The sequence below is a fragment of the Schistocerca nitens genome, chromosome 6 (assembly GCF_023898315.1).
Source record: "Schistocerca nitens isolate TAMUIC-IGC-003100 chromosome 6, iqSchNite1.1, whole genome shotgun sequence".
NCBI classification, from domain to species: Eukaryota; Metazoa; Arthropoda; class Insecta; order Orthoptera; family Acrididae; genus Schistocerca; species Schistocerca nitens.
Window position 1 is genome coordinate 660,515,169 of NC_064619.1, and position 22,696 is coordinate 660,537,864.

Sequence of the window (22,696 nt, forward strand, 5' to 3'; positions counted from 1 at the left end):
TGCCTTTATTGAAATTTTACTCGAAATTTATTTGCCTGGTACATGGAGAACAGTAATAATAAATACACCATCACTTAAAGCTTTCACATTCATATGCTTACATTCCACAGACTCTTAACTACTAAGATCTTATTTCAGTTGCTAAGATAGTAAAAGCAATGAAAAAACAATATTGTTCTGTATATGTGTATGTATGTCATAGTGCATATTAAATGCTTCAGTGTGATTATTTTGTATTTCTTGTTTATCCAAACAACATAACCGAATAATCAGGAAACACAAAGTAATCATAATCTTTAATATGTGCCATGATACAATATTTATAACTAGCTGTACCCGGCCACACTTTGCTGTAGCTCAGACTGCTTAAATGGAAAAGAAAGAAAATCGAAAGCACACGTTTCTAGTATGTATGGGAATTGGATACACGGCTTAATCTCCATCTCTCCCCTGTCTGTCCACCTCCCCTCCCCCTTTCTTTGTCCATCTTCTCCTCCTCCTCTCTCTGCACATCTTTCCCCCCCTCTCCCCCCATCTTCTCCTGCCCCCTCTCTCTCCCCATCTCCCAGACCATCACCTCCTCCCGCCTTTCTCTGTCCATCTTCTCTCTCACCCTTCTCTCTCCATTCCTCCTGCCCCTTCTCTCTTTCCGTCCTCTCCTTCCAGTGTTCTGTGTCTCACCCCTCTATCCCTCTTCCCCCTCTCACTGACCTCGAGCCTTGTTTATTATTATTGCAACTTCAGACTGTGTTGTAATATTCTAATCATAAATCAGTAAGCCACAAATACAACTTTCCTGTTTGCTAATAACTATCGTGCACTTTATAACGTTTTCCTATTATTGAACTTATAAAAAATTACGTATTACGTAATTTAAAAAGCGTGGTAATAGAAACACGCACGTATACCAGTAGAACGTGGTGTCAAAATTTCAAAGCAATCGGTAAAGAACTTTCGGAGATTAACGGTTTTAAACAAATCAAAATTTACATTTTTATACCGTTGCCCCTTTTATTACAAACAGATTACACATATGCCTGATGGCGTTTCAGTAAGTATATTCGAATGCAATGTTGTGTCATAATTTCACAGCAATCCACGAAGAACTTTCGTAGATTTGGAATGTCGAAGAAACGAACATTAAAATTCTATTTGTATAGATTTATAATACAGTCGCTGACCTGGACGAATTCCACAGAACACGGATAAATTTAAATACACTAGTATTTGATGGAAGAATGCTTAAGGACGTGTCATTCACGAACGAATTAGGCCGCTTACAAAACCCTCTCGTTTATAATGATCTTGTCGATGGGATGTTAAACGCTAACCTTGCTTCCTTTCACAAAACCCTCGTTCGACACCTGTACAGATTTGGATTAATTGAGGAGGTAAAAAAATTCACAGAAGAGCAGCACGAACAATTCTCAACTACTGGAGCAGGAGACGTTACAAGAGAGATGACTGCATCGCGAAGAACCTTGTTCATGAAATTCAGAGACCCCGCGTCCCAAGACGATAAAGCAAACTTTCTACCCAGCGTCCGAGAAATTCCCGTAACAGTATATGGGAGTATTTACAGACAAAAACCATGTATCCAGCGAATCTGTAGGCTCATCCACGTGGCATTCACAGACACTTGCCCAACTCCACCTACTGCTTGACACCTAGCCGAGCATCTTATGAGCTTTGCCTCGAAAGGCTTCTTCAACACTTAACACGCAATTTTTCATTTGTCTTGAACTGCCGTTGGGCCACACTGAACTTGATCAGTCCCCATAGTGAACTGCCTGAAGCGGCGAGGTCCGGACTTCATGGTGTTCATTTCGATGGGGCTCAAGCACCCTGGAGATTGTTCATCAAGGAACTCATGCAACTGAATAGCAAAGTACGCTGGAGCTCGGTCCTACTGCCACAGCACGTGATCCAAGATTCCCCATGTCTTCAAGAGTGATGTAACCCTGTTTGCAACATGTTGAAATAAGAAGTCACATTCAGGTGCCCTTCACACAAAAAATTATCCTTCAAAGAAATACGGTCCGAACAGCTATCGTGATGACATCTCAGCCCGTATCATAAACACGAGGCAGCTTCCTTTCCAACTCTGGCACATAATGCAGATTTTCCTTAGATCAGAATACCGCATTCCACTTGTGCGAACTGCGATGTATCGCACATTCTTCACAAAATAACACTCCTGAGCGATACACATCTGATGTGTCAACAAAGCACGGAAGGGTGCAGCTCACTGCTCCATATCATTGCAAGATAATTTGCTCACAAACATCGGTCTAAAACCTTTCATTTTCAGATATTTTAATGTGGTCATGCATTGCTGACCGCGGTACTTGAAGTTGAGCTACTGTTTCACGAACTTATTTCTCTGTGGATTGCTCAGTAGATCGAGCGACTGCGGTCCACGGTCCGTCACTCATCTCACGATCACTGCGGGGCCTGCCTTTGACAATGCCTGAAACAATAGCTGTTGCTCCCAGTCAATCAAGGTTGCTATACGAGGCAGGGTAAACGCACTCATTAAGTATCTCATCTTCTGCCCTGTCTGTGGACGTTCATACACCAACATAAACTTACTAATTGCTCATTAACAGGGTAATTTTTTCCGCTCCCAGCAGCCATGACTGCACAACTGTAACTATACAGACCGTCAAAAATACTTTTCGTCAGCTTCAAAGTACGAGCACCAATAAAACAACTTCATATTTTCGCAGTTGTTCAAAGTCAAGAGGGTACGGGGACTTTTGAGACGCACCGCACTTCCTCCAACTCGTATCCTGCGTAATGACTAGGATGTTAAAATTATAGAAACCCTGGCTCACACAGTGGGTAACCGACCGCCGTTCTTCGCAGGAACTATCCGCAATTCGTAGAGAGAGGGTGTGAAAAGCGATGCTACACTACTGGCCATTAAAATTGCTACACCATGAAGATGACGAGCTACAGACGCGAAATTTAGCCGACAGGAAGATGCTGTGATATGCAAATGATTAGCTTTTCAGAGCATTCACACAAGGTTGGCGCCGGTGGCGACACCTACAACGTGCTGCCATGAGGAAAGTTTCCAACCGATTTGTCATACACAAACAGCAGTTGACCGGCGTTGCCTGGTGGAACGTTGTTGTGATGCCTCGTGTAAGGAGGAGAAATGCGTACCATCACGTTTCCGACTTTGATAAAGATCGGATTGTAGCCTATCGCGATTGCGATTTATCGTATCGCGACGTTGCTGCTCGCGTTGGTTGAGATCGAATGACTGTTAGCAGAATATGGAATCGGTGGGTTCCGGAGGATAATACGGAACGCCGTGCTGGATCCCAACGGCCTCGTATCACTAGCAGTCGAGATGACAGGCATCCTATCCGCATGGCTGTAACGGATCGCGCAGCCACGTCTCGATCCCTGGGTCAACAGATGGGGACGTTTGCAAGACAAAAACCGTCTGCACGAACAGTTCGGCGACGTTTGCAGCAGCGTGGACTATCAGCTCGGAGACCGTGGCTGCGGTTACCCTTGACGCTGCATCACAGACAGGAGCGCCTGCGATGGTGTACTCGACGACGAACCTGGGTGCACGAATGGCGAAACGTCATTTTTTCCGATGAATCCAGGTTCTGTTTACAGCATCATGATGGTCGTATCCGTGTTTGGCGACATCCCGGTGAACGCACATTGGAAGCGTGTATTCGTCATCGCCATACTGGCGTATCACCCGGCGCGATGGTATGGGATGCCATTGGATACACGTCTGGGTCATCTCTTGTTCGCATTAACGGCACTTTGAACAGTGGACGTTACATTTCAGATGTGTTACGACCCGTGGCTCTACCCTTCATTCGATCCCTGCGAAACCCTACATTTCAGCAAGATAATGCACGACCGCATGTTGCAGGTTCTGTACGGGCCTTTCTGGATACAGAAAATGTTCGACTGCTGCCCTGGCCAGCACATTCTCCAGATCTCTCACCAATTGAAAACGCCTGGTGAATGGTGGCCGAGCAACTGGCTCGTCACAATACGTCAGTCACTACTCTTGATGAACTGTGCAGCTGTACCTGTACACGCCATCCAAGCTCTGTTTGACTCAATGCCGAGGCATATCAAGGCCGTTATTACGGCCAGAGGTGGTTGTTCTGGGTAGTGATTTCTCAGGATCTATGCACCCAAATTGCGTGAAAATGTAATCACATGTCAGTTCTAGTATAATATATTTGTCCAATTAATATCCGTTTATCATCAGCATTTTGTATTGGTGTAGCAATTTTAATAGCCAGTAGTGAACTACGCACTGTACACTCTTCATTACTCCAACTTGAGCCTTCGATACCTCCCGGCAGCTTTGAGCCGTTACGTACTACTGTTTCAGTCGACGACACCATTCATCACCCACAGATTAAACATTGTCTCTGGCTGCCCCAGTAACGAACGAAAACAGTTATTACAATCAACATGAACTTGGAATTACGAGGGCTATTCCGAAAGTAAGGTCCGATAGGTCGCGAAATGGAAACCACGGTAAAAATCAAAAATGTTTTATTTGCAACAGTTAGATACACCTTGCAGCTACTTATCTCCATAGTCGCCGACCCGACTTAGACGTGTATCGTAGCGTTGTACCAACTTTCCCATACCCTCGCTATAGAAGGCAGCCGCCAGTGCTCTCCGCCAATTCTCTACGCTGGCCTACGGCTCGTTGTCTTGTGCCGAAATGTTGTCTTCATAACCAGCGGTTCATGTGACCTGAGCTGAAACTCAGAGGGAGACAATTACGGGCTGTATTGTGGGTAATCTCACATTTCCATTTGAAAACGATGCAGGAGCATCTTCATTGCCCCTGCAGAATGCGGCTGAGAATTGTCTTGAAGACGAAACAGCACGACAGTTATGTAATGTTAGCTGCATAGCTTCAGGGGAAATTTCTCACCAGGCCCCCGTACTTGGCGGCAGACACTATTTTCTAGACATCTTTACGCACTCACTGCGAGCTCAGAAATGAGAAGAGCGACGTGATGCTAACTGGGGTTATACTAGAGACACTACCCAACACATCTGTGCAAAGCTTTATCGGATTTTCATAGTCGTTTCCATTTCGTGACCGATCGGACCTTACTTTCGGAATAGCCCTCGTATTAATGAATACTTGATCCTTTCGAATATGGAGCTCTTGGCAGGTGTGTTACATGCTATGAGAAATAGGGTCTCAGTTTGTACGTTATAGTGACGTTAGGTTATTAATACTTTGTTTTATTTCGATATCGCATTTCATTGATTGCCACTACTTTTGACTAGGTGTATTGATATCGATTTTTGTATTGCCATCGTTTTTTGGCTGTTGTGTTGGTGTCAGGAATTTAAGTCGAACTATGCAGGTCAATTGATGTTTTCGATACCGCGTTTCGTTAATTCTCCCTATTTTTCGCTATATGTAACGGTACTGTCTTTTGGCTTCCAGGTCACGTTTTCCTTACTTGGTTCGGGCATGTATAAAGTGGGTAGTAAGAAGCGGTCTGAAAAACTTGTAAGGCTGTTGCATCTTGGTAGTTCGTGTTGAGAAATAACTGTTAAGACAAAATTCGATACATCCCGCCGTTTCCGATTCAGTTAGCACTGAAGTTGGCTAATCGGTTGCTGCGTCCGCAAATTCATGCAGCCTGTCAGAGGCAGTATCGCCAGGCGTACTCTTCATTTGGTTTCCTGAAACCGTAGCTTCTGCTCTCCCACCTGAAATTTATCACCTCCGAAGAAGGTGCACTGTAACTAATGATGTGAGTTTTAACAAGTGGTAACTCACGGACCCACAGATGTCTGTGCATTACCGTATTTTAGCGGATGCAAGCGCTGGAATTTGCGCATACGATCTGATGCTAGTTAAACCAGAAACAGCGCGACGCATCGAATTTTTTCTTCAAAAGTTATTTCTGAGCGCAATCTAGCCTGCTACACCCTTATAAGCTTTTGAGACTGTTTCTGATCACCCTGTGTATACTGGAGGTTACTGCTATAAGTGCAGATATTTTTATTGATGACTATTGACGCTGTACAGAACAACATTATACCACTATTTACTTCATTTGCAGACTAACACGAGTAATTATAGATATTACGAGTAGTACGTTTTTATATTGTCTAGTACCTCAAAGTACGCAAGGCACAAGTAAGCCATTAATGTTTATTTTCCCCTGCGCAGCAGGTCGGGTATTAAAGTTTGGACGCCTGCTTGCAAAATGTTTATACAGATTGACGCAAAATGTTTATACAGGCAGGAGCAGTTATGACTGTGCAGAAAACGTCAGGTAGTAAATTATGTGTCGGGTTTTGGGAAGACCGTCAAACACAGAAAACACAACTAACACAATGAAGTGGGTATGATTACAATATTTGTACCTGTAGTCCTAACATTTCACAATTCATGTTACAGTCTTCTAGAGATTGTATATGGGATTCGTTACAAACGTCAAGGATGGCGGAGAAGGATAAAAGTATCAATTTGAGGTAAGGGCCCTTTTATCGGTAACAAAAGAGTCGGAAGTTATAAGCGAAAACCGTTCTTGAGACCTCTGACAATGCAATACAGTTGCTAAGTTTATACGTTAGGTAACCCTCAGAAGTGGTAATTATGACCAAAACAAGAAAAAATGTCTAATAAACTTAGGCTCTAAAATCTTAAGAGCTACGAACACATTTTCAATAGAGGTGTGTTTCAGAGAAACGAACATGAACAATTGCTCATAGTTCCTCGGGTACGCATTTTAGAGCCCATGTTTGCATAACTTTTTTTCTTGTTTTGGTCCACACTACCAACTATGAAAGTTGTGTACTCTACATTCTTAGCAACAACAGTACCGGTACATGTACGCTGGTGTCCAAACTTAAAGCAATAAACGGAAATTTTGCAAAACGATGTAAATAGCTGATAGTAAAGTAGAAACAGTGTAAAGAAAACAGAAGGTAACCAACTGCAACATTCATAACAGTGAGCAAATATGTTCTGCGTTTTTTCAACTTAACTGATTTGCACACAGATTCTGACAAGTTGTTAATGTGCTCAGTACGGAGCGTGACCACCTCTGGCAGCAGTAAAGGCCTGACAAACGACGGGGTATGCTGTTAATGATGTCATCAATCTCATATGGGGGCAATAACGCCCACTCTCTCTGCAGAGCTACTCGCAAGTCTTGGAGAGTAGTTGGTGGATGCTGACGTGATGCAACTCGTCTCCCTAGTGCATCCCAGACATGCTCCATGGAATTCAAACCGGGAGAGCGGGCAGGCCCCACCATGTGTGCAATATCTTCCGTTTCCAAGAAAAGATCAACTCTATGATGTCGAGCATTATCGACCGATCGAGGTGGCATGCCGGCACGGTAGCTCAGCGTGTTCGGTCAGAGGGTTAGCTGCCCTCTGTAATAAAAAAACTGACTTAATCGATCAACAACGAACGGGTGTCTTACGACGTCCGCCCCGAGCAGATGCAACGAACGCAACCAAACAAAATGAGATTAAAAAAAAAAAAATGAAGGTGGCGCAGTGGTTAGCACACTGGACTCGCCGTACCTTTTTGTAACACCCTGTATACAGACATTTAGAGGCGCTGCCACTGACAACTTTGGCGCTCTCTAGCGCCGTTGCATGACGTTTCCGGAATGAGTTCCTATGTAAAACTTGATCTACTAACTCCCCTCTATAACCACTAGAAGTATGTAACGTGAATTGCGAAACACTCTCTTGTGTGTGTGCGTGTGTACGTGTGTGTGTGTGTGTGTGTGTGTGTGTGTGTGTGTGTGTGTGTGTGTTGGTATGTTTGCAACCATTGTGTTCTGTTATTCTGGTTGTTTAGCTTTGTATATTATTTCAGATGGTATCGAAGGCTCCTGTTTATCCGGACTTCCCACTTTGGCTTGTCCGCCCCCGGTAGCTGAATGGTCAGCGTGACGGATTGTCAATCCTCTGGCCCGGGTTCGATTCCCGACTGGGTCGGGGAATTTTCTCCGCCCAGAGACTGTGTGTTGTGCTGTCCTCACCATCATCCTATCATCCTCATCGACTGCAGGTCGCCGAAGTGGCGACAAATTGAAAGAAAGGCACCCGGCGAACGGCCTGCCCGACGGTACAGCGTCCCCAGCGAAATAATGAGAAAAGACTTAGAAGACAGTATTTATAAAGAAGAGACATTTAAAAATTGAATAATATACATTTTTCTCATGTATCCGTATTATAATAATTTCTCTGTGTAAGTTTCGAGGGCAAAGAAATATAACAAAATGACCTAAAGAGACGACAAGATACGCTCTTTTGTTAATTTTTTAGTCGTCTTCACTTCTTCCGAGTGTCTTGGTTGTGTGTAGACGGACATCTTGCGAGTGCTGGCAAATGTAAGCATATTTGTGCTAATTAAGCAGATAACATATTGATTTAATATTATTGTGCACTTTTAATTTGTAAGAGGTGATCCCGATTTCATGTCCGCCTTCCTTGAATTAACCTGCATTCGAGTAATTTACAGTTCAACAATCGCAGCGGCCGATGCAGCCAACGACGCCATTACGTGGCGATATTAACTTATAAAAATTAGCGGAAGCGAAAAACTCGCCCGCTATTAACATAATATACATTTTTCTCCACAGCCGCACGACGTTGCAGAAAATACGTAGCTTTAAGATTCTTATTTTCAGTACCACAGCCGAGAGCCAGAGCCAAGACTCCGACTACAATGCAATGGTTAACGGAGGTAAGGAGGAATACTCTAGCGCGTGTGTGGGCCGCAAATGTTTTTAATAACTAAAGATTTTTTGCTCTAAAGTGAACTGCCTAGCCGAGGAAATTAACAAGAAAAGTATATTCCATTGTTCAATTTATATTTTCATGCTTTAAGATTCAGTGAGTCTAACGTTGATTAACGTAAAAAATAATTTCCACTCAAGTTTAATATTGTTAAAAAAAGAGAACTTCACAAAAGCATTTAATTGTTGTGTACATAGTTCCGCGTAGTCAGCGCGTACACAACTTTCCCACTAGAGCGCGTCCCGCTAAGCACAACAGCGCAGGCGCAGCGCTCGTCCATCTCCGCACTACGAGATGGCTCTGTCTTAGAGACGGACCAAATTTTGCTTCCGCCGATCCGCGTATTAATATGTAACGCAGCCAATGAGATTGCTGCTAACGTAGAAACTTTTCTCCTCGCGGATCACACTCGCGCAGTGATACCTGAACGCGCGAGGTATTATAACGAGTGTACAGACCTCCGATTAGTCAGTCTGCATTAGTCTGCATTTGTATGTACCAGTCTATAGTTAAGTTTCAGTCTGCGCCTAATAAGATTATCATATTCCTGTACATAGCCATGAAGAGAAATGCATAGACACTTTGTCAAGTATCACAGATATGTGAGAATAAGATTAAAGTACCAAGACCAAAGGAACTTCTAACAACCCTACCACGCCAAAGGTCAAAATTTTAATAACGATTGTGGTGTTGCTCACGCTGCTAAATACTGCATTTTCTGGCAACATCAGTCATATCATGTGGCAGGTGTCATTAGAGCACAGTTAATAGTCATTTCATGTAATAATGAAAAAACTAGGCACTCATCTTTTTGTGTTTCCCACGCTGGTCTCGTATTATCATGGCTCAATCGTTGAAAATCTAGGTGATTATGATTCCAAGCTCGGATGCAAAGAGGCCTAGGTTTTATTCTGCTATATTGAAAAGTTTTGTAGATGCGCTTATCAAACCATTCTTGGAGATTAAATCTTTCAAAGTTAGCACAATAGTGATGTAAAAAAATAATCAGCACTCCGAATTTAAGTTACACTTCCTTTTAATTGCTTTCATTGCAGTATCACGTGACACACAAAACATCACTTCACAATACAAAACATACTTGAAAACATCTTCCTCACATTTTATAAGCGGACTACGTTATGCATCTTTCCAACATGACGTCCAACACTTGACTTTCTCAACGTCCGACTCTCTAACAAGTTAACAACCAACTAATTATCGCTTACGCGCCCAAAAATCAGAGTTACAAGTACGTCAAAGATCATAGTGACAAAAGAAAGAATACACATAAGAATAGTATCATTGCAATATAAACATATCGATGTATCACAAATGAAATCAAATCTGAATGTTGTCTCAGAAATATGTTAAGTAGTTAACAGAAATACAGTAGAATATTACTGGTATCGAGAGGTTCATGTGAGGTACCATAATGGTTACGTAATTCAAGTACCATTACAAACTTCAGATTGTCAATTGTAAATAGCATCCAGAATCAAGTTAAGTAAGGTTTATGATTTTTATTATTTTAATAAATGTGTGTGAAACTTAATCAAGTTCTGTTTGAAGTTGGTCACCGTCAATCTGCTACTCTAAGCGTGCAAGTGGCATTTCTATCGTCTGACCTAACGGCAGAAGATAAACACGCCACGATAAGACCACGAGACATATTGCTGACACTCACCTACTTCGTTAGAGCGACAAGTCAAATAATCTGATGGTGTGTGTGTACGCACACCACAATTGTAAATCAAAAGTGAATGAAATATTTTGATTAAGGCCCACCACGTAAGTCGGCAACAATCACCATCATCAACAAATTTTTGTGGTAAATAAAATTGCGACGGCCGACGGACGCGAGGACGGGGGGCCCTAGCCATACGATTGAATAAATAATTTTGGCTTGCGGAGCACAGCTGTAGGTACTGACGGGCTTACCCGTATGAAGCCGTACAGCTCCCTCCTGGACTGGACCTCTTGCTCGTAGCCCACGAGCCTGGGGGCGAGGGTTCTGAGCACGGGGAAGATGCGGCCCAGCGTGGCGCCGGTGGGGTTTCCGGAGCGGAATGTCCTCTGGATGCCGTCTATCAGCTGTCGCAGGCGCGCGTCGTGGCGCTCGTAGCGCACGCCCGCCGTGACGGCCCACAGGATGTTCACCATGTGCACCGGGAACAGCTCCGTCACCTGCCGAACAATGCCTGTCTACAATGAGATTTTCACTTGTGAGCGTGTGGGCGCTATTCTGTCATTCTGCGCAACGGATTAATCTGAGATGTATCCTTTACCCTGTGGCTCCTGCAAGATACAATTTCCACCCCCACACTACTACAGAAGTCAGATAGACGCTCCTAACGTTATAAAGAGAAATGCCTGAAAAACTTTCAGCACTAAATATCTTCTGGAGTCGTCCACTGTAAGGAAATGACACAAAAATTCACAAAAGTTCTTACATAACTAGTGGGATACTTGGGTACTGGAGTAGTGCTAGTTAGTGTAAGAAAAACATGAAACTAATGAAAATTATTACTTATTTTTGCAAAAATTCTGAGAAATTACAATGGTACTTTTAGTTATGAACTGAACAAGTTATTTCTGGGTTCTTTTCGGAATGTTACCTCTTAAGGATAGGATTCGCTAATGAAATTTCTATACAAAGTTTAAGATTGTTATTGACTTGGCAGAATGGCTGAGAGCCGTGCCTACTCAACTTGAATAATTATCTATTAGAATGTTGCTAGGTACCATCGAGGCTGTTGCGTGTGAAATGCAGTGAAGTGTACTGCTGTGGAGGAAATATGGGGCTCGCAAGAGCTGTAGCGCACAATACCGTAAGCTGCGATGGCTGCTGTCTGCGCCACTCACTGCTGACAAATAAGATAACTCCCATTCTATCTGGACTGACCTTCGCCAATCAAACTCTCCCTACACCTTGATGAAGTCAAGGACTCCTATTCGCCCCTAGTCTAACTATTGGCGTGGTACACCGGTCGGATAACCAGTCCACCACAATGTCATTCAAAAATTCGTTCGCAGGCGTTTAACTCTGTCTGTTCACACCGCACAATAAGTGTGGTGGCCAACACAGTGGACAATGCTTAATCGCAATGACTCAATATAGAGTCGCACTCCGATTCACTCTCGACAGAGGTGCTCTCCCAGTGAAGTACTGAGGAGAGACTTGTTCCTCGCTCTTTGAGTACACGTACGAGTGCACACGCTCTCGTTATGTGTTCTAGCTCCAAGAGCGACAACAGAACGGCCCCTCTCCACGCCAGACGTGAAGGGGTATATCTTTCAGTCTCTTCCATTACTCCTTCAGCTCAAGGAGTCAGAAATATCGTCTGACAATCAGCATTGCTCTTCTAAAACGGGAGAATGACGTTTCGTTCAAGGCGACCAATCCGGAAATCTGTAGCATCGGCGTTTGGCGTTTGCTGTCTCCCTGTGAAAATCTCTGAAATTGCGTGCTATTTGTAAAGAATGCGTAGGCTGGGCGCTCCCACACAATGTAGAGGAATTTGCTTTTAAGCCAAACACGAGGTCGTTCCTCCTTTCACTCGGGCAAACGCTGTCCACTCCACGGGCGGCCGCCGGCCGACGTAGATAGCTCCCTGTGAAAACCTCTCAAGGGACCGCCATCCTGGCGTGCGGTGTTTGCCTCTCCCGAACTAAAAGCTTTTGTGACTGTCGTGTCTTGAATGTGTGTGTGTACGCCAGCCTCGAGTATTTCAACCACGGTGCGCACTTGCAATTTATTAGATATTTGCGTATCGTTTACATGAATTCATACAACATTTAATTTATCTAATCGAGTTTGGGTTCGAATGAAGCGTCTTGATGTGCGGAATATGATTGTGAGGGCGCAATATGCAAGCAATGAAGGTCAGGAGACCACGACGTCTTACACATTCTACAGCAGAGTATGCGCTGATATGAAACTTCTTGGCAGATTATAACTGTGTGCCGGAACGAGACTCGAACTCGGGACCTTTACCTTTCGTGGGCAAGTGCTCTACCGTCTGAGCTACTCAAGCACGACTCACGCCCCGCCCTCACAGCTTTACTTCTACCAGTACCTCGCCTCCTACCTTCCAAACTTCACAGAAGCTCTCCTGCGAACCTGCAACTCTACGATTATTATGAAAGTCCACAGTAGCGTACGATAGTTTTACAATTCTAGGCATGAGGAAGGGCCGACTGACCTCAACAGTGTTGTTGCGGATGGAAGACAGCAGGTCCTCGACCTCCTCCAGGATGCGGCCCTCCATGCTGAGCTTGCCGAAGCCGAAGTCCCGCAGGTGGCGCAGAGTAAAGCGCCGCTGCTGCACCCAAGCCGGACCGTCGTTGAAAAGCATACCTGTTGTTGTGGACCGACGCACAGTGATTACCCATTATGATCTCTACATGCGTTTACACCTTAGAAAAACTGTAAACACTTCTAGACAATAGCTGATCAGCATCCATGATTTACCTCCACCATTTTCAGTAATGTCTACATATTTGTTTGTCTCGCTTTGTACAGTACACTATCGGCCATTAAAATTGCAGCCCCATGAAAGTGACATGCGACAAACCTAATATTGGCATCAAGTGCACTATATGCAGGGATATACAGGGTTATTTTGTTAAAGGAGAACAAACGGCAGGAAAATATCCCTTAGACGAAATGAAGCCAAGAAATCATATGGACATGTAGCCAGAAATGCTTTCCAAGGGAGGTGGAGATAAAAGATCTTTGACTGTGACTCGGTATCAGCGACGGGCAGGTGGCCCGCCAGCGTGGGGTCAGCCAGACTGTATGAAACTTTCTCCACAACTGCCACTGCCGTATCACTTACACTGCGTACAGGCCATATCAGCCATGGACTTGTCCCCGCGTAGACGGATTTGTCGCTGGTTCATCGCACAGGCCATCACAGTTTTTTTTTGTTATGGTTTTAGGGCGCAAAAGTGCTACTGTCATTAGCACCCGGTCTGTGACTTAGGAAAAGGTAAAAAAACCAAACTGGAAACCAGCAGCAATGGGAGCGAAACTCAAAAAAATGGGGAAAATAAAAACAGAAGGAAAGCTTAAAAAACCACTATAGAAGGGGGGCTGTTTGTCCACAAAAAGAGCTTCAAATGACAGACGTCATGTCACTGACACTAATAAACTCGACAACGCGATCGGCTGAGCGCGTGTCATCTGCTAAAACGGAAGATATATCGGCCGACAGCTGTAGACGGGCACGTAACGGAGTAAAATAGAGGCACTCGAGTAAAAGGTGTCTCACCGTCCACACTTGAGAGCAGTGGGGACAAAGCGGGGGAGGATCGCCACTTAAAAGATGTCGATGGCTAAAAAGACAGTGCCCAATCCGGAGTCTAGTTAAAATTACCTCCTCCCGACGACGAGTTCGGGAGGAAGAGGTCCAACCACAGGGAAGAGCTTTCACGTCCCGCAATTTATTATTGGGAAGTGTTGACCAACGTGCGTGCCATAAAAGAGCAACACGACGACATAAAACACTCCGTAGATCGGCGAAGAGAACCATGCGAACAGCAGGCTGAAGAAGAGAGACTGCTGCCTTGGCCGCTATATCGGCCGCCCCGTTTCCACAGATACCAACATGTCCTGGGATCCAGAGGAACGCCACAGAGACGCCCCCCAAGTGGAGGCAGTCCTAAATCCGGTGGACCAGAGGGGTGGACAGGGTAGAGAGCTTGAAGACTGAGGAGAGAGCTGAGCGAATCCGAGCATATAATATACTTTATCCGCTGATGGCGACGGATGTATTGGACAGCCTGGAGAACAGCGTAAAGCTCCGCAGTAAAAATCGAACACTGGTCAGAAAGCCGAAATCGATTAGGGGTGTCGCCAACAATATAGGCACTCCCAACACCAAATGATGTTTTCGAGCCATCAGTTTAAATAAATGTGGCATCCTTCATTTGCGCGCATACAGCAGCAAATGCCCGACGATAAACAAGAGAAGGGGTACCATTCTTGGGAAACTGGCAAAGGTCACGGAGCAGGCTGGTCCGTGGCCGGAGCCAAGGCGGTGCTGTGCCCCAAGTTGTCAAGAAGGTTTTAGGAAAGTGGAAGGAAAGAGAAAGGAGTTGACGGAAGCGCACTCCCGGTGGTAGTAGAGAGGAAGGGCGGCCTGCATACCCTAAATCCAAGGAGGCGTCGAAAAAAATGTCATGGGCCGCATTAGCAGGCATGGAAGACAGATGGCTTGCATGACGACTCAGAAAGACAGCTCGCCGATTGGACAGTGGAGGTTCAGCAGCCTCAACATAAAGGCTTTCCACAGGACTGGTGTAAAAAGCTCCAAACGCTAAACGTAATCCACGGTGGTGGACAGAAACGCCGAAAAATAGACGGCCGAGCAGAGGAGTAAACTATGCTTCCACAGTCCAATTTCGAGCGCACTAAGGTGCGATAGAGGCGGAGAAGGACCACTCGGTGCGCTCCCCAGGAGGTAACATTCAGGACACGGAGGGAGGCCACCACAGTGTTGGGATTTCTGGCATCCAACCTTGTCACGGACGAGGATACCTTTATGAGGGCTGGTATTGTCGACATTCACAATACCGACTTAAGGCATATGGAGAGTTCCCATGATATGGTGGCAGCGAACCATCTGCACCAGTTCAGCCTCTGTGCGTGGGCGGGGATTATTGGCGATCGCCTAGTGGGACCAGTCATCCTTCCACAACGCTTTCAGGCGAGACACGTCTGAAGTTCTGCGAGTGACCCTTCATCCCCTACTGGAAGACGTGTATCTGGCTGTACGAAAGGCACTGTCGCTACTATTTGACTGTGCCCCAGGTCGCTGCTCTCTTGAGTGACGAACTGAATCACTAGTACGGGCAGAAAATTTTTTCCTGCCTGGTGTGTTCCCATCTCCGCTTTTAATCTCTGAAATCTACACTGTTACAAGTCTTTTATCTCGGCCTTCAACTTTGTGTACCTCCCTTGGAACGAATTTCGGCCAAACGTCCATATGACCTCTTCTGCTTCCTATCTCGTTAAGGACTGTTTCCTACAGTCTGTTCCTGTTAACGGAAGTTAAATGCAGTGACATTTTGAAGCAGAAAACGCAAGTGTCAGTGCCGTAGCATCTGTCCAGACCAGTCATCGCCACAAAGGAAGAGGGAGTAAAAAAACTAATCCTTTAAGTCTGGTCACAGATTCGAACTCCACATAAAATTCCGAGTAAACTGATACCTAACTCAGACCAGTCGATAAATTAATTAACAATTCATCAAACATGTAACGAATTGATGCTACTAAATTAATTTTGCCAAGTCTGCAGAGATTACTGAGGTATTGTCTACATGGATTAGCACCGGTTGGAGGGACAGGACAAATTTAACATTCGCCATTTAATTAATATAGAAAACACGCAAGATGGCGAAATCTAGCTTGGTTTTCTGGCCGTTATTTCGAATCATCGTTGAAGCCACGGGGTGCCGGGAGGACACGCCGTTCTCCCGCGTTCTGAGAATTCGCGCCAGTTCAGGTCATTCATCTTGAGGGCCGGAAATCGACCACTCCAGGCGACCAGGGTAGCAGGAACGGTTCCACCTCTCTCCCCTGTTAGGTTGGCTACGAGGACCTTTACGTGTACCGCGGAGGTGTAATGTAGCTCATGGAACGAGTCTACTACATGATGGAGCAGCTCTCCAGCCCATTCCGGTGCAGTTTCAACAGCAGTACAACAATGCGATTTTTAGTGCACGGCACTTATCGCCATTTAATGGTTAGTGCTTCCCATTACCTTGGTAACAGCCTAGGTTAGTCATCCGCGAGCCACTCGTGATGTTTGGAGTTATTAATCACATCGCAATCTTAATGGTTACGGCTGTATTACAGCTATGTCAGCGAAGCAAGATACTGGTCCTGCAGATCGACAGTAGCGTCATAAGCTGTTTTTGCCGACTAGTTTTACTCGTGTCATAAGCGTGGACCAATCGTTAGTTTCTTCTGTTATAGTGACACCCGTTATTTCATTGCTGTGCTCTCTCTGGAGACCGGTCTTTACTCTGAAGACAGTTTTGTTGTGTGAGCTTGAGTACTTTCAACTTGTCACACAGAGAGTATATAGCTCGTCCAATAGCTACATTCTGTGAGAGATACTCTATGGAAACTTGTGACACGGTTTCACTTATGTGTTTATTTTTTAATATATATTTTTCCAGATTATTCCGAGTTTCACTGATTATAGCTTCCTTACTGTCCCCTTTTATAAACCCCTTACTAGGCGATGAAACACTTGTTGTAAGAAACGAAGTCCGACGCCTGGGACAGAAGATCCACAGGTGAGAAATCTGCTAGGGAACAATATCACGCGGTGCTTCTTTGCTAATCTGCTACAGTTACATCTACTGAGACGCATGCGCTGCAAAAGTAACTCTTTACAAATGATCAGCATTTGAGCACAGCCAAAAAATTAGTAGGGGTAGCAATATAAGCATTTTGTGTATGAGGATAGATTACACAGAAAACTTCTTGCTGTACCAACACATGTTGGCATTCAAAAGTGGCAGGATCGTGTCTTGTGGAGACTGTGATATTGCTGCTCGCATCAGGATCCCAGGACTGTCAGTAGGATTTGGAATCAGTGAGTTCAGGACAGCCATTCCTTAATGGCGTGCATGGCCTCTACGGCCCCACATGACTAGCGCTTGTAAGGGCAAAGATATCGTTTGCTCGCCCATGTATACCCAAGTCACACACACCTCGAGTCAGGAAGTGGACTTGTTTCTAGCAAGACAAGAAACCACACAGACGGCATGACATGGAGTGGACAACGCAGACTGTCAGTATGCGGACAGAACAGCAGAGAGAGGTGTACTGGCAGTGGTGCGCCCAACAACAACACTGTACACACAAGTGACACCACGCGGACTATTCATATGAGCCCTGGTTCTGCATACAGCGTGACAATGGACATATCCACGTGCGTAGCTTCTGAGGAGAACGAAAGTTGCCAGATTGCTTTTGGAACATTCAGCACTTGGTGTGATGCTAATGGGCGCCATTGAGTACATTACACAACACTGTAGCGTCTTTACTATTTCCTCGTGTCTGCCGTAACATCTTTCACCTGAAATATGTCTGTGTTAGATATACATCCCGTGTGCTCTGCTCGTCTATTGTTTATATCAGCATGAAGTCTGAATGCCCCCAACCAAAAATAATAATAATAATAATAATAATTGACTTCTCTAGCTGAGACCTAAGGAATATTTTCTGCGATTTTGCTTTCCGAAGCTCAGGGTATGGAACACGTGATTCACAGTTTATGGGATTCGTATCCCTCTACACAACAGAGCCTCGTACCTGATTCTCGTACCCCAGACGCATTGTTTTATTCCGTTTGAGATCTTTCTGTGTTCCTCAAATTGCTGAGGAGTCGGATTTAATTTGTACCATCTCTATTGTCCGTCATTAGTTGTGAGCTAGTTTCCAGTATTCCCTCTTGGACTGAGAGTGTGTTTAAAGTAAATACCTGAATACCTCCCAGTAGGATGATATTATACGCTATATTGCAAACTGGTACTTAGGTCCATGGTTTCGTGGTGAACACATGCACGCATTATTACGCATTAATAGAAACCGGTTGGTATAATAAACCATTTGTGAAGCAGGAGCATTTTTCACAGTTAAAAAGTAATTATGTTGGTTGCTGCGTAAGTTCGCACCGTTTTTGCTTTGCACGTCGTTATTCCAGTAGCTGTGAGTTTATCTATCGGTTGTCATACCTTATTTTAAGTTCACTGTTGACATTTTAGTTTACATATTGTCATTTTGTCATTTGGAGAATGTGAGTGCGGCTGTGAACACTAGAAAATGGAGTGACAAGTGGAGAAATCTGAATGTTTTCCACATATTCTTCTGCTTGAGTTCAGTACAGGAGTGACAGCAGCGGAGGCTGTCAGAAACGTTTGCACAGTGTGAAGGATAATGGCGTTGGACAGAGCACGGCAAGCAGTCCGGAACCGTGCGACTGCTACGGTCGCAGGTTCGAATCCTGCCTCGGGCATGGATGTGTGTGATGTCCTTAGGTTAGTTAGGTTTAAGTAGTTCTAAGTTCTAGGGGACTGATGACCTTAGAAGTTAAGTCCCATAGTGCTCAGAGCCATTTGATTTTTGAAGAGCACGGCAAGAAAATTTTTTCATGGTTAACTCTCCACATTCAGCAAGTGCTTTGGGGTTTGATGAAGGTTATTTGAACGCATGACAGCACAATTATCCTCGTCAGTGTACACGAGAACTGGAAAATGTGATGAACTGTGGCCATTCCACCATAATGAGACCCTCGCATGTAGAGGGTAAAGTTCAATAATCGGGTGTATGGGTACCGCATCCTCTAAGCCCAAATAACAAAAATCAGCGGCTGCACCTTCGCTTACTCGTCATCAATTGGCTCTTGAGCACAGCGACAGTCACTATCCTGTACCGTTACTGGCAATGATTAATGATATCCTTATGCTAACATAAAGAAAATAAAGGAATGGTAGAGTCCAAATTAAGCAGCAACTCACTGTACTTGTGCACATCCACAAAAGATAATGTTATGCATGTGGTGAGCGACGGTGTGTTGTACTGTGAACTGCTTCCCCAAGGTGTAACCATCATTGCCGACATTTACTGTCAACAACTGAGATGTCTTGCAGATGCAGTCCAAGAACAAGTAGTGATGCTACTTCGCTGTTACGTGCACCCTCACTGTGCTAGACTGGCAAAGAGTATTACACAGTAATTGGATTGTAAGGTGCACACACCTTATTCATCTGATCTTGAGCCCTCAGATTTTCACCTTTTCTGGTCTCGGTCGAACAACCTTCAAGGAACTTGCTTTCCAGATGAAAATGCGCTAAGAGCATGGCTTGACGAGTTCTTCTAGTCACGTGACTTCTACAGCTGCAGCATCGAAACGTTATCTCAGTGTTTGCAGACTGTTGTAAATAGTAAATGAGAGTATATTGTTGATGACTAAACTCTCTGTTGTCCGCAGCTCGTGGTCGTGCGGTAGCGTTCTCGCTTCCCGCGCCCGGGTTCCCGGGTTCGATTCCCGGCGGGGTCAGGGATTTTCTCTGCCTCGTGATGACTGGGTGTTGTGTGATGTCCTTAGGTTAGTTAGGTTTAAGTAGTTCTAAGTTCTAGGGGACTTATGACCATAGATGTTGAGTCCCATAGTGCTCAGAGCCAAACTCTCTGTTATGTATATTTGTTGTGTATATTAAACTTATAAACAAAGTTATGATCTTATGCACAAACCTAATATTTAGCAAAGTAAGAATATCGTTATGAAGTTCTAATCCTATAAAAAGGAACAGCTCTACTAAATTCTCACTGGCCTCTAAGAAGCAATACGGAATTTGACAAGCACACAAAAATGAGTATTCGCTACGCGAATGCAAGACCTACGTCCGTAGGAAGGATTCTGGGAACCTGCAGTGCATCTGTAAGGAAATCCCATACACGTCGCTACTGCTCCAATACTGAAGTTTTGTCCAGCGTTTGGAGTCCTTATCAACATGCATGACAACAGACATGAAACGATTTCAGAGACACACTGCTAGCATCATTATAGGTTGGCAGAGTCAAAGTGGAAGTGTAGCAGAAAAGTTTGGGTAACTTATATGGGAATCCTTGGAAGAAAGAGAACGCAGTTCTCGGGAAATTCTGTCGAGTTCATTTAAAGAGTCTTTATTTCAAGAAGACTGCGCAACCTATAAGCTACCATCATGATGCACAGGCATCATGAGAAAATGATAATAGATGTTAGGCCAAGTAAAAGGGCTCAGTAAGCACTTGGAAGAGAAAAGTAGGTTGATAATTTTTCCTCGCACTGTCCACACACAGATGAGCCAAAACATTATGAAATTTTCCCATCACTAAGCTGAATGCCACCTGCTGGCGCTGCAGTCACGTGACGCTGTAGGAAAGTTAAGTACACTGGTGAGCGAAAACTTAAGGACGAAAGTAACTTTTGCATGGTGGCTAACTGCCAGGTAAGTCAGCGATGAAACTCGGACCTAGTGTAGAAAGAACTGCACAGTACAGTAGAGAAGAAAACTGAAAGCAGTGCATAATGAGATGAACAGAATATTCAAAGACAGTAATAATTACACTCAAATCACCACAATTCATGGTGATCCCCTGGGCGTTGCAGGGGGTGGTACATGATATTTAATAGGGTTTGTGATCACTACTGACAGTAATGCATGCTCTGCAACGTCTCACATGTTGGCCATGAGACTGGTAAAAAGTTTTTGTGGTAGGGCGTTCTATTCCTCCACCAGCGGTATTGACAACTGCCAGATAGTAATTGGAGCATGTGTACATGCTGCAATACATTGCCCCAACACATCCCACATGTGCTCAATGGAATTTAAGTTGGCGGATGGGAAGGCCAGTCCATCTGCTAAATATCCTTTCGTTCCTAGTTCTCTTCCACCTGCACTGTCCAATGCGTGCATGCATTACCATAGATAGGAATCACATTAGGGCTGAATACAACACTGAAAAGATGCATATAGGGAAGAAGCACTATGTGACAGTAACACTGACTGATGAGTGTATGTGCTCAAAGATCTGGTCATTACACAGACGCAACATTATGCCTCCACACAGCATAGCACCCCGACCACCAACATGATCAAGAATGCTGGACGTAGCCTCAAATGACGAGAGGAGAGAACACACAGCCCACTGAGGAACATTGTTGTTTCCATAGTCCAAATGCGATGGCATGGGGAGGTGTGATGTTGCATGGGTGTACTAGCAGCAAAATCTTTGAACACAATATACTCGCTGGTCAGTGTTATTCTGACATTGTACTCCTACCCAATATGTGTCTTATAAGGTGTGCATGTGGCGACAGTGCACGGCCGCATCCGACTGCGAAGGTTCAGGAGCTCTTAGAATGAGAGGATATGCAACGGATTGAGTGTCCTTCCCATTTCCCCTCGAGTATGTATGGGACGTGTTGGGAAGACATGTAGCAGTACATCCACATATACCAGCGACCATCCAGGAGTTTCCAACTATGCTGGCGGAGGAATAGAATGCCCTACCACAAGACCTTCTTACCAGCATGGTAGAACGTTGCAGAGCATGAATTGATGTCAGTGGTGACCACACACCCTATTAAGAAGCATGTTGCTCCTTTTGCAAAGTCTGTAGCACCATAATGAATTGTGGTAACTTCAGTGTTTAAAAGTGTCACTTCTGTTCGCCTCATTGCATATTTTTTTCAGTTGCCGTCTATACTAACTGCAGAAGGTCTTTCTACATGTGATCCAAGTTTCATCAAGTTATGTTACTTGGCAATTAACCGCCATGCGAAAGTTACTATCGTCCTTATGTTTTGCACGCCAGGTCCATATACAGGGTGGTCCATTGATCGTGGCCGGGCCAAATATCTCACGAAATAAGCGTCAAACGGAAAAAGTACAAAGTACGAAACTTGTCTAGCTTGAAGGGGAAAACCAGATGGCGCTATGGTTGGCCCGCTAGATGGCGCTGCCATAGGTCAAACGGATATGAACTGCTATTTTTTTAAATATGAACCCCCATTTTTTATTACGTATTCGTGTACTACGTAAATAAATATGAATGTTTTAGTTGGACCACTTTTTTCGCTTTGTGACAGATGGCGCTGTAACAGTCACAAACATATGGCTCACAATTTTAGACAAACATTTGGTAACAGGTAGGTTTTTTAAATTAAAATACAGAACGTAGGTACGTTTGAACATTTTATTTCGGTTGTTCCAATGTGATACATGTACCTTTGTGAACGTATCATTTCTGAGAACGCATGCTGTTACAGCGTGATTACCTGTAAATACCACATTAACGCAATAAATGCTCAAAATGATGTCCGTCAACCTCAATGCA

The 22,696-nt window shown here is 44.5% G+C and overlaps 1 protein-coding gene across 2 annotated transcripts in view; it reads right to left on the reverse strand.

Annotated features, from left to right (window-relative positions):
- LOC126262322 (methyl farnesoate epoxidase-like) overlaps positions 1-22,696 on the reverse strand; it is a 352,434-nt gene that overhangs the window by 231,776 nt on the left and 97,962 nt on the right. Inside the window, exons 4-5 of one of the 2 annotated variants that reach the window (XM_049958875.1) lie at positions 12,999-13,153; positions 10,735-10,980 (exon numbers count right to left, since the gene is read on the reverse strand). The exons of the other annotated variant lie outside the window; for it this stretch is intronic. Coding sequence (XP_049814832.1) covers positions 10,735-10,980; positions 12,999-13,153 — 401 coding nt within the window. The remainder of the gene's footprint in view (positions 1-10,734; positions 10,981-12,998; positions 13,154-22,696) is intronic. 2 annotated transcript variants of the gene reach the window in all.